The sequence below is a fragment of the Phaenicophaeus curvirostris genome, chromosome 20, assembly GCF_032191515.1.
Source record: "Phaenicophaeus curvirostris isolate KB17595 chromosome 20, BPBGC_Pcur_1.0, whole genome shotgun sequence".
Taxonomy (NCBI): domain Eukaryota; kingdom Metazoa; phylum Chordata; class Aves; order Cuculiformes; family Cuculidae; genus Phaenicophaeus; species Phaenicophaeus curvirostris.
Window position 1 is genome coordinate 4,543,596 of NC_091411.1, and position 12,878 is coordinate 4,556,473.

The following is a 12,878-nucleotide window of genomic DNA, read 5'->3' on the forward strand; positions in this document are numbered from 1 at the left end:
GTCCTTACTGCATCCCTGGAAGTTCAAGGGGAGTTGAAGGATCCTCTGTTATTCCCCCAAAAGAGCAAGGGATACCCTGGTTTGTATTTCCTCTTATTTTGGGTCACAGGGTTAGCTGTGATGAAGGGCTGTGACATCGAGTTGACAGCATCAACAATGTTTTAGAGGTGACCAATATGCTTACAGACACTGAAGGGCACCTTTAGATTCTGGGTGAAAACATAGATTGCCCACTCAAAAGGTCATAGGAGTGCTTATTCTGTAATAAAACTGTAGAGAAGCAGTGTTTAATGTCATCTGGGGCACAGATTGAAATGATTTACAGCAGGAATGCTTTTATGCCGATTGTGGCAGGAGCTAGAAGTGATGCTTATTTTTCTCTTTATTTTTCTATTTGTTTAGAGGGTGTTTTCAGGGACAAACATATATACACTGAGTCAGTTCCTCAGCCCGCTGTGCATTTCTGTGCAATATCCCTTCACTAAATCTGCTGGTGTGTATGTGACCAGGGGTGGAGCGTGCTTGTTTCCAAACACTGAGGTCTCTCCTTCCAAAGAGAACCTACCTTGGCAGTTCTCTCAAGAGATAAGACAGAGAGACAGACCACAGAGGTACCTGTTTACTTTTAGGAGCTACATATAAGTTGGTGTTCTGAGCAGAAACCTTTTTTTTTTTTTTTAACTCGAAAAATCAAGTGAAGCAACATGATAGGCATCTCTGGAGCTCATGCATGAATCTGTTTGCTTTTCTGTTGTTGCCAGTGGAATAAAAATATGTCAGGATATCAAATTGCTGTAGAAATACCTTTGAAACACCTAGGTTGAGGTCATGCAGCTCTGAACATTGCCTTTCTTTCCTTTATGTTTTGCTCGTACACAGCTTGATCATAATGTGTTGTCTGTCTGTCTCCGTCTAACATCCATCTGTCCCGTTGCCCCCAGCTCTGTAGAAAAGCACTGACTTAAAGGGTTACCTGAGATAAGAAGTTACAATGTCGAGAAGATTGAAAATTTGTGAGAAATTGGACTTGTAAATTACTTTTACAAGTCCAAATAGCCATGGTATTCCCAAATGAAATGAAGATACTTGTTTAGATGACTCTTCATGAAATGAGCAGAAATTCCACCTCTGAATTCTGTAGGAATAATCATCCCAGGAAAGTCTCTTGAATTTCTGTAATTATTACTTCATTGGAGGATTATGAGCCTTTCTTGAAGTCAAGTGATCAAGTGAAGCACCTTTCTCCCTCCCCCAGGACACAGCCGTTGCTGATGTTTAAACAGATTGAGAATGCAGGTCACCTTTCTCCTGTGCCACTGTCTCACAGCTTTGTCCTTTATATGTTTTATTGTTCCTTTATGATGTCTACTAAGGGCCTTTGTCTCCTTCTGGGCTCTGTGAAGAATATTTATGGCTTTTACAGCATGCTCAGGGATAGCCCATCAATAATTATTGAGGAAATCCAGAGATGTCATATTAAAGATGCTTCTTGCGTACCCACAGGGATGTGTAGATATTTTCAAGCTGATGGTGTCTGTCTGCTGTGCACGTTTGATGAGGGGAGATTCACTGCTCACTGGAATTAGGAGAGACACAGGAGAACTTGTGAACTGATGTGTCCTTGCTGCTGTAGTTGTGCATTTGGGGCTGTCATTTGAGCTGGATCCCTACTGAAGCTGTCTCCTTTTGCTTGCATCTCAGGGAAGATGGGGTAAAGTTTTAAATTAGCCAGCAAATTCACACTTCCCTGTAGAACGAAACGTATGTTTTTGTTCCTCTCGAGTTCCACAGGGCATGGACTTGAAGACATCAGTACATCGAGTAACGCTATTACAATATTGAACTGCCAACTTACACGCAAGCAAGCAACTCTCTGAGCAGCCTTTGGTGACCCCTCTCTTCCCAGAAAAGCACACTACTTGACCTGTGCAAAACTGTCATTGTTGTTTGTATCGTGGCAGCGTGCAGAGGTCCCATCTGGGACTGAGTTTTACTGGGCTGGGAACTCTGCAGGCATATGAGAAGAAACACTCTGTGTTTTCAAGAGCTTTCCATCTGATGGGAAGAGTACCAGAAAAATGGTCAAAGTGCTAACATCAAGTTCTTCAGCACAGCTTTTCTGAGTGACTTTACACAACGTACTTGTTCCTTCTGTGGTCTGCACAACAGAGAAATAGTAATTTACTACTTCTCTGAAGTACTGCAGTTGTAAAGTTGTATAATGATCAGAGGGCACTAGTTGTGTTCTTGTTGCCAAATCATGTTTGGGTAAAAGCAGATGGAATGAGAAATGGTTATTTATGGGAAATTAGCCAGCAAAATGATTTCTCCATTTTGAATGAAAAAGAAATTTGAAATATCAAAAATGCTTGTGATAGGAATGGTTGGACTCGATGATCCGGTGGGTCTCTTCCAACCTGGTTATTCTATGATTCTATGATTCTAAGATCAGAAAGGGGTTAGAATCATAATGGTAAATGGAGAGCTTTTTAACAAAAATAAACTTATTTAACTGCACCTAAAATTTACATTTTTAATCAATGTTTGTAAAGGCTTTTTTTAAATTGATCTGTCAGAGCAGTTTTATTTGTTCAGTAGAAAATCTAGGAGCTTTAAAATATTATGTATTTTATAATTTCTGTGTTCTTTTATTCTAAGAAATTAGAATAAAATTATTAAATTTTATAATTATTTCATACCAGCACTAGCCCTGTTATGCTCTCTCAGAAATATTATTTTAGGCATGAAATTCTTTTAAGCCCAGAGGTCCACTGATAGCCCAAATTCTGTCCAGAAGGTGCTGCACTGGGGCTTTTTGTTTCTTAACCTCCAAGTGTCTCTGTTTCATCTTGGGAAGATCTCTGGGTGCTTTGTATGTATCTCAGACCAGAGGAAGAGAACGTTCATTGATGTTCTTTTTCCTTTTTGACTTCTGTTTCCTTTCATCTGCCTCTACCTGTGACCACTGTGCTAATTTGTTCACAGACCATTGAATACTGGGAGAACCCATCCCAGCCCTTGCAAGAATCTGCCATTCAGTGTTGTAATTCTTCTCTTTCTCCCACCTTATCTTTCACGTGGCTGATGTGCCTTCTGTTTTAATTTCAGATGATGACTGCACCAACTCCTTCACGCCCAACCAAGTGGCCAGGATGCACTGCTACTTGGACCTCGTCTATCAGAGCTGGCAGCCGGTGAAGAAACCGGCTCCTGTTGCGATTGCCCCCCAGATTGTGGCTCGGACCTCCACCTCTGTCACCCTGGAGTGGTTTCCACCCATTGATGGCCACTTCTTTGAAAGGTGATCATGCGCTGCTCTTTTGCACTGAATTGAATGGAAAGGGAAGAAATAAGGGAACAATCTGGCGCCTCACTGCAAGAGCACAGCTTTATCATGTGCTCTGCTCAGTCTGGATCAAGGCTCTTTCCTAAATTGGTTCATACTGAGGAGGTTATCGATCTGTTTTCTGCTCTTCCTTTCTCAGCCTGTAGCACTCAACTGAGGGCCATTGATTTGCCATGTAAAGGGCAAATCTTTTTCCATATGTTATGGGAGGAATTTTCAATCAACAATTCTGGCTCTGTGGTTCCTGCTGTTATTGCTGCTCACAAATACCTGTGAGCTTCAGCTCAGCCTACAAGTTTCTCCCCTCTTCTTGCATCTTTCTTTTGCAAGGACAAGGTTAATCGTTTCTGCTCCTGTGGCAATGCAGAGCTCATGGGCAGTGGAGTCTCACAGGGCAGGGAGGTGGCAGGGCCAAAGAGAGGGACAAATGCTGCCTCCTTCCCTGAGCTGTAGGGTCAAGTAAGGCAGAGTCAAAGACCTAAAACCCTGAGTACTGTGCAAATGCTACATCCTGAGTAGAGCATTTGGGCCAGAGTATGTGTGTGTGTTCATGTCTGATAGAGGTGCTGAGGGGCATGGTTTAGTGTTTGATGGGAATGGTTGGACTCGATGATCCGGTAGGTCTTTTCCAACCTGGTTATTCTATGATTCTATGAAATATTATGTGAATCCAGAACTCGGGCAAGATTGCACCACATTGCAGTTCATAGCCAGAGCAACTCTTACTCCAGGCTGACCTGAGCAACTAGGTAGTTCATCTAAATACTCCTACACAGCAGTTGGATGGACTGCAGGAGCTATGGGAGTCCTAGCGAGAGCCTCCTAAATGACTGACCTTCTCGCATTGCTGTTAACTCACCTTCCCTGTTTGCATTTCTTCTCCACTTTTTGCTTTGTTATTTTATAGAGAGCAAACTTCATGTGTCCTTCAGGACGGTTGCAGTAGGTATCACAGAAGGCCGAATTTACAACCGTATTAGCACCCAAAGAGCTGTCTCAGCACTGCTGCTCTGTTCAGTGAGAGCACCTTGAAATGCACTGCCTCAGGGTTCATTTCATTGGGGATGAAACTCCTTCCAGCACTGCTAGGACACCATGGCCATCACGGTGGCCAGCTCGCACTTTATTTAAGTAGGCAGATAGCTGTTATTTTCTGCTCAGGTGAGATTTTCTGCCTTTATTGCAGATTAATACAAGGCGGGCAATCAAATTATATTAGGGGTTGAGAAAGAGAGGTTTTATGTTCTGAACAATGTTTGCTTTAATTGCATTTTTGCAACTGAATCCTTCTATTCCCTAAGTGCGAAAAGGACTTACGTGAAATTCTGAAAATTAATTCAGAATTGTTTAGCCCATAATCATTTTTAGGTAAATTAAGTTTCTCCAATTTAATTTAGATTTCAGAAGATACCTATTATGTGTGAAATAAATACCATCTGCCTCTTAAAACACACTGATGCAAAGTTAATTGTCATGTAACCAAATATGTCTTTATTACATATTTCTTATAACTCAATCAATATGTTCTTAATAACCCTTACTTGGTCACTTCTTAAATGACATACCATGGATAGCCTGCTAAATCTAAAATTTCATAATAGAGTTATCATATGTTAAATAAATAGTGATTTTCTTGGAAAAAGAAAGTCCTTTGGGTTTTCAAATCTGTGTACTCAGTATTACTGAAAGGATTTAAAGAGACAGCCTCAAATACTTCGGGTCCAATTCCTTGTTAAAATGACATTTCAGTGCTAACAGATACAGAAATGTTGCTGTGACCATTAAAAAAGTCACTGAATTATATAGAATCTTAGAACAGAATGGCTTAGGAGGGACATTAAAGATCATCTAGTAAAATAAATATATATTTTTTTATATATACCTGAGATCCTGTCTAAAACTTGCCCAAGTTTCAGATATATTAATCAAATTGAGGATGATAGTGGTATTATACTAACTAATACTGGAACAGCTCACATGCTGAACCCACTGTACTGATGTGTCCAGCACTGCTCGGTTAGAGATTCATGCCTGTATCAATTTGTAAAATTGGGTCACTGTGCAAGACAAGTAGGAGGTAAAATTGGCCAAGTATAATCTTATCTCTGTGTGGGAATGCTGTAAATCTTTGCAGATATTTTTACACAAAGTGCACACCATGGCCCAAATTTTACTTGAATGAATAAACTCATTCACTTCAATGGGACTATTCATGTTAAAAACAGAAGACTGATACTCAACTTCTGAGTGCCTTGGGCCTGGTTTCGAATGCACAGAGGCCCCTTCCATGCTATTTTGACAGTTTTAAAGGGCCTTAAAAAGGTGAATGGCTCTGGCTACATTAGCAAGTATTGTGGCCCAATATAAGTAGATCTCTAGTGCAAAACAGTTGTTAATGAAGACCTGACATCAAGACTGTAAGGGCTTTTAGTGGGTCTTGTTTCAGCCGGGCTCTAGCAGTTGGAGCACATCAGGTGTGGTCCTGGAGTACGTCTCCACTCTGGTTTCAGGCAAAATTGGGTCCTGCTTCCACACTCCAGGACTGCTCAGAGTGCTCTAAGCGGGCAAGAGGAAGAGTTTCACTTCAAAAGCTCACTCCTCATCCAAATTACAATGCTACTTTAGGCACGCTCGGTGCAACTCAAGTTCTTTTTATGTCCCTTTTATTCTCTAGAGCTGTGCCTAGGCAGTGACCTCTGCTTAATGAAAGCCAGGAAGGGAAAATTTAGCCTTCTGTTTAAAAACGTAACTCTGGGTTGGCTGTATCTATGGGTGACGTCCTGATAGGTTTGGGCTTGCAGGGAGATGAAGCATGAAAGCAATGGCCAGGTACCTTTTCCCTGCTCAGGTGCAACTTTGTCACAGGTGCCACAGTATTAGGTGCTTTTCTTTTAGAGCCTGAGTTCTAGGAATTACATGATGAAAGATGCAGATTTGGGGACAAAGAGTAATGCTAACCCACAGGTCTTGTAAATTTTTGTCCTGTGTCCTCACACTTTGGCAAGAGTAGGTACATGAGCTGTGCATAGAAGTGAAATCTTCTCCCTGACAGACCCTCCTTACATAGTTAGCATGTTCAGTTGATGGCTGCTGTATTGCCCTAGAGAGTCATTTACCTGCACGTAAATTTTCCAAGATGTATTTGACACTAAACTGCTGCAGCTGGTTGAGCTTCTAAACATCTCTAATAATCAAATATATCAAGAACTAGCATTTCTTCTTGTGGCTACTACACAGAGCATTGGAACATTTACCATCCTTCATCCTCACATTAAAAAAAGAACCATGAAAAATGTTGCATGCACGTATAATAATACGTAATAAAAAAATAATAATAGAGCTAACAAAACAAGTGAAAACAAGTGAAAAAAAGAAAACTCTATTCATTTCCTGACTGCATCTATTAGATGCGTTCATCTGCTGTCTCTAAGCATCCATTCATGCGCCTCCTGTTTAATATGCGTAGGGAGGATGTAAACAGTTATTGTAACAGGGCTCTGCAGCAAATTCTGCTTGGACAGAAAACTTTGAATGCATCTGCTCTTCCATGTTTTCATTGAGGTGACTGCATTAATTTCCATGAATCTGATGCTATCTCATTCTTAGCAAGCAAATATTTTGGTCAGTGTGGTGTCCCAGATCTAGATGGCTGGGCTTGATAGTTGTCTGCTTAAATCTCACTGGAAAGTTTGGGTACCTTGGAGGAGAGAGCACCAATTCTGAATTTCAAGTAAGGAGATAAAACTTAGTCTGAAAACAAGCTGTCTTTACTGAAAGTGATGACAGAATTTGACTGGTTTTGAGTTGCCCACTGAACTGGTGCTGGCTTTGAAGAGAACTGTCTGGTTTTCCCTAGTAATCCTTAGATTTTGAATCCGCTTCTGAAATATCGTGTTGTAGGAATGAATTCCTCCTGTGCTCTGAACTTCATAAGATGGAATTTCCCCAGTAAATGGCTTATTAGAAAACAGTGAAGTCTATATTTTCCATTACCCTGCACTTTGGGGAGTCATGTGCACTGGTGTATACAGTGTTAGATATGTTATCATTCCTAATTAATAGTATTTTGAACCATCTTGCACTCATTTTGTCTTAATGTCAGTGGCTGCATAAGGTGTAAGAATCTGGCTTAGATTTTCATAAGCCTGTAAACGCAATTCCATAATTAGTTTTGACATTCATGGCTGTTTGTACGATTTGTGTGCAAGAGTCTGCAGACCAAAAACTTTAACCCAAGAGTCATCCCCTGTGTAACTCCTTTCAGCCAGTGGAGTTACATCAGGATTGAGTTTGGCTCCCAAACTGGAAAAGTAAAAAGAGAAAGTTTGCTCATAGCCTTTCCCACATGATGCTCCTTGTGATTTCTCTTACCTCCAAGTCCTTGCTGGTAAAAGGAAATGTTTGTCCATAAGCCTGCAGTTTTTTTCCACCATGGCAGCCTGTGATGAAATCGTATAGCTGCTAATTTGAGTAAAAAGAGGTCCTAATTGTGGAAACTTGGCTTTCAAAGCCCTGTCTTCATCCAGGACCAAGAGCTAACGCAGGAGTCTCTGTACAGAAGTTGAAAGATTGTTATTGCAGGGACTTCTATCCTGCCTGTTGGTGGCTGTCTCTGAAAAACAATAATATTATTCATTTTGATTTCTCAGCACCTTTTATTCTGCATTCTTGATTTTTTTGGTGCATATAATTATTTAGGCAAACTGAGTTGGCCACCTAAACCACTGCTAAATAGACAGCTGACAAATGAAATAGGGAGGCAGTGTCATATCAACAGTGCAGGTGGGTGAAGAGAGACAGAGAAAGAAGTTATTCGCACCATGGCCAAATTCTTTCATTATCAGAGTTACAGATCATGCAAGGAAAAGGAGAGCATCCTCCTCTCCCTCTTCTCTCTTCTATCCCATTGCCTCATTCTACCCTTTAGATATTTTCAGCAGGTGCATCCCTTTCTGCACTGTCTGTGAGTTCAATCATTTGTCATCTCTTTGTGATGGGGTGGCTGTGAGCCATATTGAGATGGATATGACTTTTACCACCAATTTCCTTCCAAGTGCCTCCTGTTGACAATCCCTGCTTCTGCCTAATTAAGCCAACAGAAAGTTGACTTCCAAATAGATCCCTGTCAACAAACAGGAGATGCTAAACTGTGGAGCAGCTCAGCGTGTGTCGTCTCTGCCACCAAAGGGAAATGAAATCGTGCAGTCTAGGAGAGATGTGAGAGTTAATCTACAGTCCTGGTGTCCTCGCCGAGGATCCAAAATAACTTGTGCCTGAGGATGCAGTGCCCTTCACAAAGCAGTGCTGAAATAAATCGCACAATGGGAGATGGCTAAAATTTGCATAGCTGATTATAATTAATGACTCAAGCTGCATTTACTAGGATAGCTTTGAGAGTACTCTAGGTGTGTCACACAAATTGTTTGCCTAAAACTTCTGTCCTTTCCTAAGTGCATTTAATCAATAAGGTAATTAATTTTTTCCTTTTATTTTGAACAGGCAGTGCTGCTTAAAGCAGAACAATGAATAATAAGCATCTTACTGGGATGAATAACCTCACATTCTGGGTCATACATGATTCCAAATTTTGTGACTCCAAAGAAAGTAGTGCTGAACTGTGTGAGTTGCGTCCTCAGCTGATATAAATCAGCTCAATGTTACAGAAGATATTGGAGTTACTCCAGTCTATGTCAGCTTAAACCCTGATCTTGTGAACGTATGAGCAAGAATATTTGTAAATCAGTGTTTAACTAGGTTTTCCTGTTCAACCACTTCTGTTGGTAGTGCTTTATTTGCAGTAGCTGGTATTTGAAGTATTATGTAGGGGAAGTAATGTTGGCATTGGGCAGTGAAGTGCTTTTCTTAATGCCATTTCATGCCATGTGATCGCATGGAGCCATAAGATGTTCCAGTTCATAAAAAGCCATCTGCTAGTGACAAAGCTGCCCTTGGGAAAAACATTGAAGGCATGTTCTTTTCTGTGTGCTCATAACCCATGCCTTTTCCAGGCTTGTAATGATCTGCTGTGATACACCTCCAAAAACACTGACCTCAGACACACGGTGTGAATGTTGGGGTTGTCCTATGCAGGGACAGGAGTTGGACTCGATGACCCTTGAGGGTCCCTTCCAACTCAGAACATTCTATGTTTCTATGAAATGAGTCCTTGCGTACTTGCAAAGCTGTGCTTTACAGAGCAGATCTATCAGGTGTTCTCACAGCCTGGAACTTTGCCCTCTCCTCTAATCACCTCTAAGCCCAAGGCTTTCACAATCTTGAAGATACTACAAGTTCAAGTAATAAATCCATGGAGGGAGCAGAAATAGATCTGAAATCTCCTGAGGCTAGCTTCTCTGCTCTAGCCACTAAGCAATATATGTTTTCTTTTATCTTTTTGATCCAGTTGTAGTGCAGGAGGTAAAAAAAAAGGTATAGCCAAGCATGATCTCACAGGTTGCTGTCATTCTGTGTTGGATGGTGGACTCAGAGATGCCACCTACACAGACCATCAGCCCAAACCTACAGAAGGTCAGTGTCAGAAAACACTCTTGTCAGTGCTGTGAGAAGAGGGTTAAGTGGAACTGAATTCAAAGTCTTATTGCTTTTAGTATAGTCGAATAAGCAGCTCATTCAGCTGTTACTAAGTTGGTGTGTTTTCCTGTTTTCCTGGCCTCCTAGAGAATTGGGATCAGCATGTGATCTGTGTGCGGAAGGAAGAGTCCTGGTGCAATATGCCTTCAGCGCCTCTTCCCCGATGCCCTGCGATCCCTCCGGGCACTGGAGCCCTCGGGAAGCAGAAGGTGAGTCACAGAGCTGGGGGCAAAGGTGTGATGGGGGAGACGATGGGCCAGGGCAAAAGGAGAGTAATAAGGACAGTGGGAAATTCTGGGAGAGAGTGACTCATTATACCTGTACATAACATGAACAAAGCTAGAGGACAGATGAACGCACTGTGCCCTCAAGTAATGCTACTGGCTGAAATACCTGTGTTTTGGCCCCTGTGTCCTGACCCTGCCCATGAATTAAATGAATTCCGGGAGCTGAACCTGAATTTCAGAAAGCAGCGGACTGCCAAGAAATACTGACCATTCACATCTGCCAGATGAATTCCTCAGGGGAGCTGTTTACTCTCTCCAGCTCTGAAAGTGGAGAATTGCACGTTATGTATTTGGACCTGATTTCTGCTGCCTCCACTTGCATTGAAGAGAACTGGGCTGCACCAGCAGACAGGCGGAAAGGAGATTGCCCTTTGGGCAAGTACTCCACAGCATGAACAAAGTATGTCAAACCCAGTCTAGTTTAGGGTGTTTTGCAAGTCATATTTATTGCTCCTCTCTGGAGCACATTTAAGGAGAGCAGTCCACAGAGCTGGTCACACAATGCCATTACATCTCCATCATTAACTCACTTCCATATGTACCTTCCATTACATAAATAGCTGGATGTGGGAGAGCATATTTAAGATTTTGCGAGGCAGAGGTCAGTAATTACAACTTATGGTGTAGAAAGAGCAAAATATTATTTCAGTCTGTCTGTATTGAGGTATTCCTTCAGGAGCACCATACTCTGGGCCCAGATTTCACCATAAATACGCAGGTGGACTCCTTGAGCACAAAGGCCAATCCCTGGATTTTGCGAACTCATTATACAAATACCTCCTTACATTAGGGGTTTCTCTGTCCTGCAGCTATAGACTGTGGGAGTTATTATACAAGGAAGATTATTTGTAACCTAATATGTGATATATGCAGTGCTGTCACCCAGGAGCCCTTCCTAGTTCTAAGGTCAGCATGGGCAGCAGGCTGCATCCTAGCTGCATGATGGGACAAGACATGTAGGCAAGTGTCCTCTGCCTTGCACACCCATCTCCTAGAGTGAGAGCCCAACAGAAGTTGTGGTTCACTCCAACTCACCCTTCCAGTTTGGTTATCCAAGGGCCAAGGTTGCCTGGCACAGCACTGAGTACATCTACCCCTTGGTTGGATGTCACTTAAGAGCTTCGACCTGGGAAGCAGCGCTCTGACCGGATTATCAGGTAACTAGGGTTAGTGAAGTTTGAATTTTTTGCAGTAGTAGTGCAGCGTGGAAGGTGGTATTTCCACTCAGCCAAGGATTACAAGACCTTGAAACCTGGTTTCACTTGGAACAAAACCTGAAACATTTGAAATTCTCCGTGAAGGAAAATTAAAAACAAAAAGTGTTTGAGGCTGGTGAGAATGTTTTGTTTAGCTCATATAATTCCTCTTTCATGAACTTCAGTTAAATTATGACATTTGAAAATATCCCTTTTTAGTATTGAACCTAGGGCAAAAGCAACTTTTAATACCAGAATGAAAAGTGTTTCAAAGTGCAAAAGCGAAACAATTTCTTCCAAAAATGTCAAAACACAATGTTCCAATATTGTTAGAACTTTCTTCCCATTTTCTCTTCCAGAATAAAATTTTGGCCAAAGAAGCCAAATTTTTTGAAGAGTTTTGATTTTGAAAGAACTGCAAATTCCAGTTCCATCAAAATTTCTCCAACAAGCTCTGTTTTGAAAACTTTTATATCTTGCATGTCCTGCCAGCGGCATCATTCCTAGAGAAACTAAGCTGCTCTGAGATTTATTACTCAGCTGCATTTTGTATTTCATTTCCTCTTCTTACAGTGTGTGCCTGCATGTTCTTAACTATGAAGGGTTCAGCCTGATCTTTATCTGTGTCATTCAGTTGCTGTTGTGCCATCAATTTGGGAGGAGAATTTGGGAATCCTATCTTCTTACTACAATAATAAGTTGTCTCCAGTTCAGGGTAGAAAATCTACCAAATGTATGGTATTTGGTGCTCTGTAATTTTCTGTCATCGCTACCACATTCCTTGACATTCAGGGTCTCTGCCTATTTGCACTTGGTTTGTGTTACAAATAGCACAGTTAGGTCATTGTCTGGCTTCTCTAATTGTCTATCTGTGAGTATTCAAGCATGCAAGCTTTAAATTCACTTTTTGCAAGCATTCATGTGTGTAAATCTCCACTGCTTGAATGTTCATGGAAAGTGAATACAAAGGAGGCGTAAGCATGGCCAAAATGAAGTCATTTTCAGATTTAGATGACACTTAGGAAAATCTTTCGTAGTACTCATCCAGCTTCTTGCCAGAAAACCACATTTCTCATGTGTCTCTGAGGCAGCTCTGAACCTGGTTGGTCTGATCTTGTTTTCCTGAGGTCTCACAGTATTGTTATGCTACACAGTTACCCCAGGTAGCTGACACCCTCTGTGGACTGGACTATATGGGAGCCGTGCCCATTGCAAAACTCTGCCATGGGCACTGTCCCCTTCCTAGTGCCCTACTTGTGCCTGAGCGTGGTGGGGTCCTATCCCCCAGACTGACATATTTTGTGATTCCTTTTCAGTCAATTGTGCCCTTTCTATGAAGGGCTGTTTTCTCCCTGGCAGCGGTTGTGGGAAGGTAGTGGAGAGATCAGGTAGTTCTGGTTTACTATTTACCTTCCCCGCAGAGCAATCCTACTTGGATTCTCACCAGTAACACCAGCT

At 41.7% G+C, this 12,878-nt stretch overlaps 1 protein-coding gene across 1 annotated transcript in view; it reads left to right on the forward strand.

Moving 5' to 3' along the window:
- The window catches only part of PAPPA (pappalysin 1), a 187,598-nt gene that overhangs the window by 60,668 nt on the left and 114,052 nt on the right, over nt 1–12,878 (forward strand). Inside the window, exons 5-6 of the mRNA XM_069873425.1 lie at nt 3,109–3,301; nt 10,025–10,146. Coding sequence (XP_069729526.1) covers nt 3,109–3,301; nt 10,025–10,146 — 315 coding nt within the window. The remainder of the gene's footprint in view (nt 1–3,108; nt 3,302–10,024; nt 10,147–12,878) is intronic.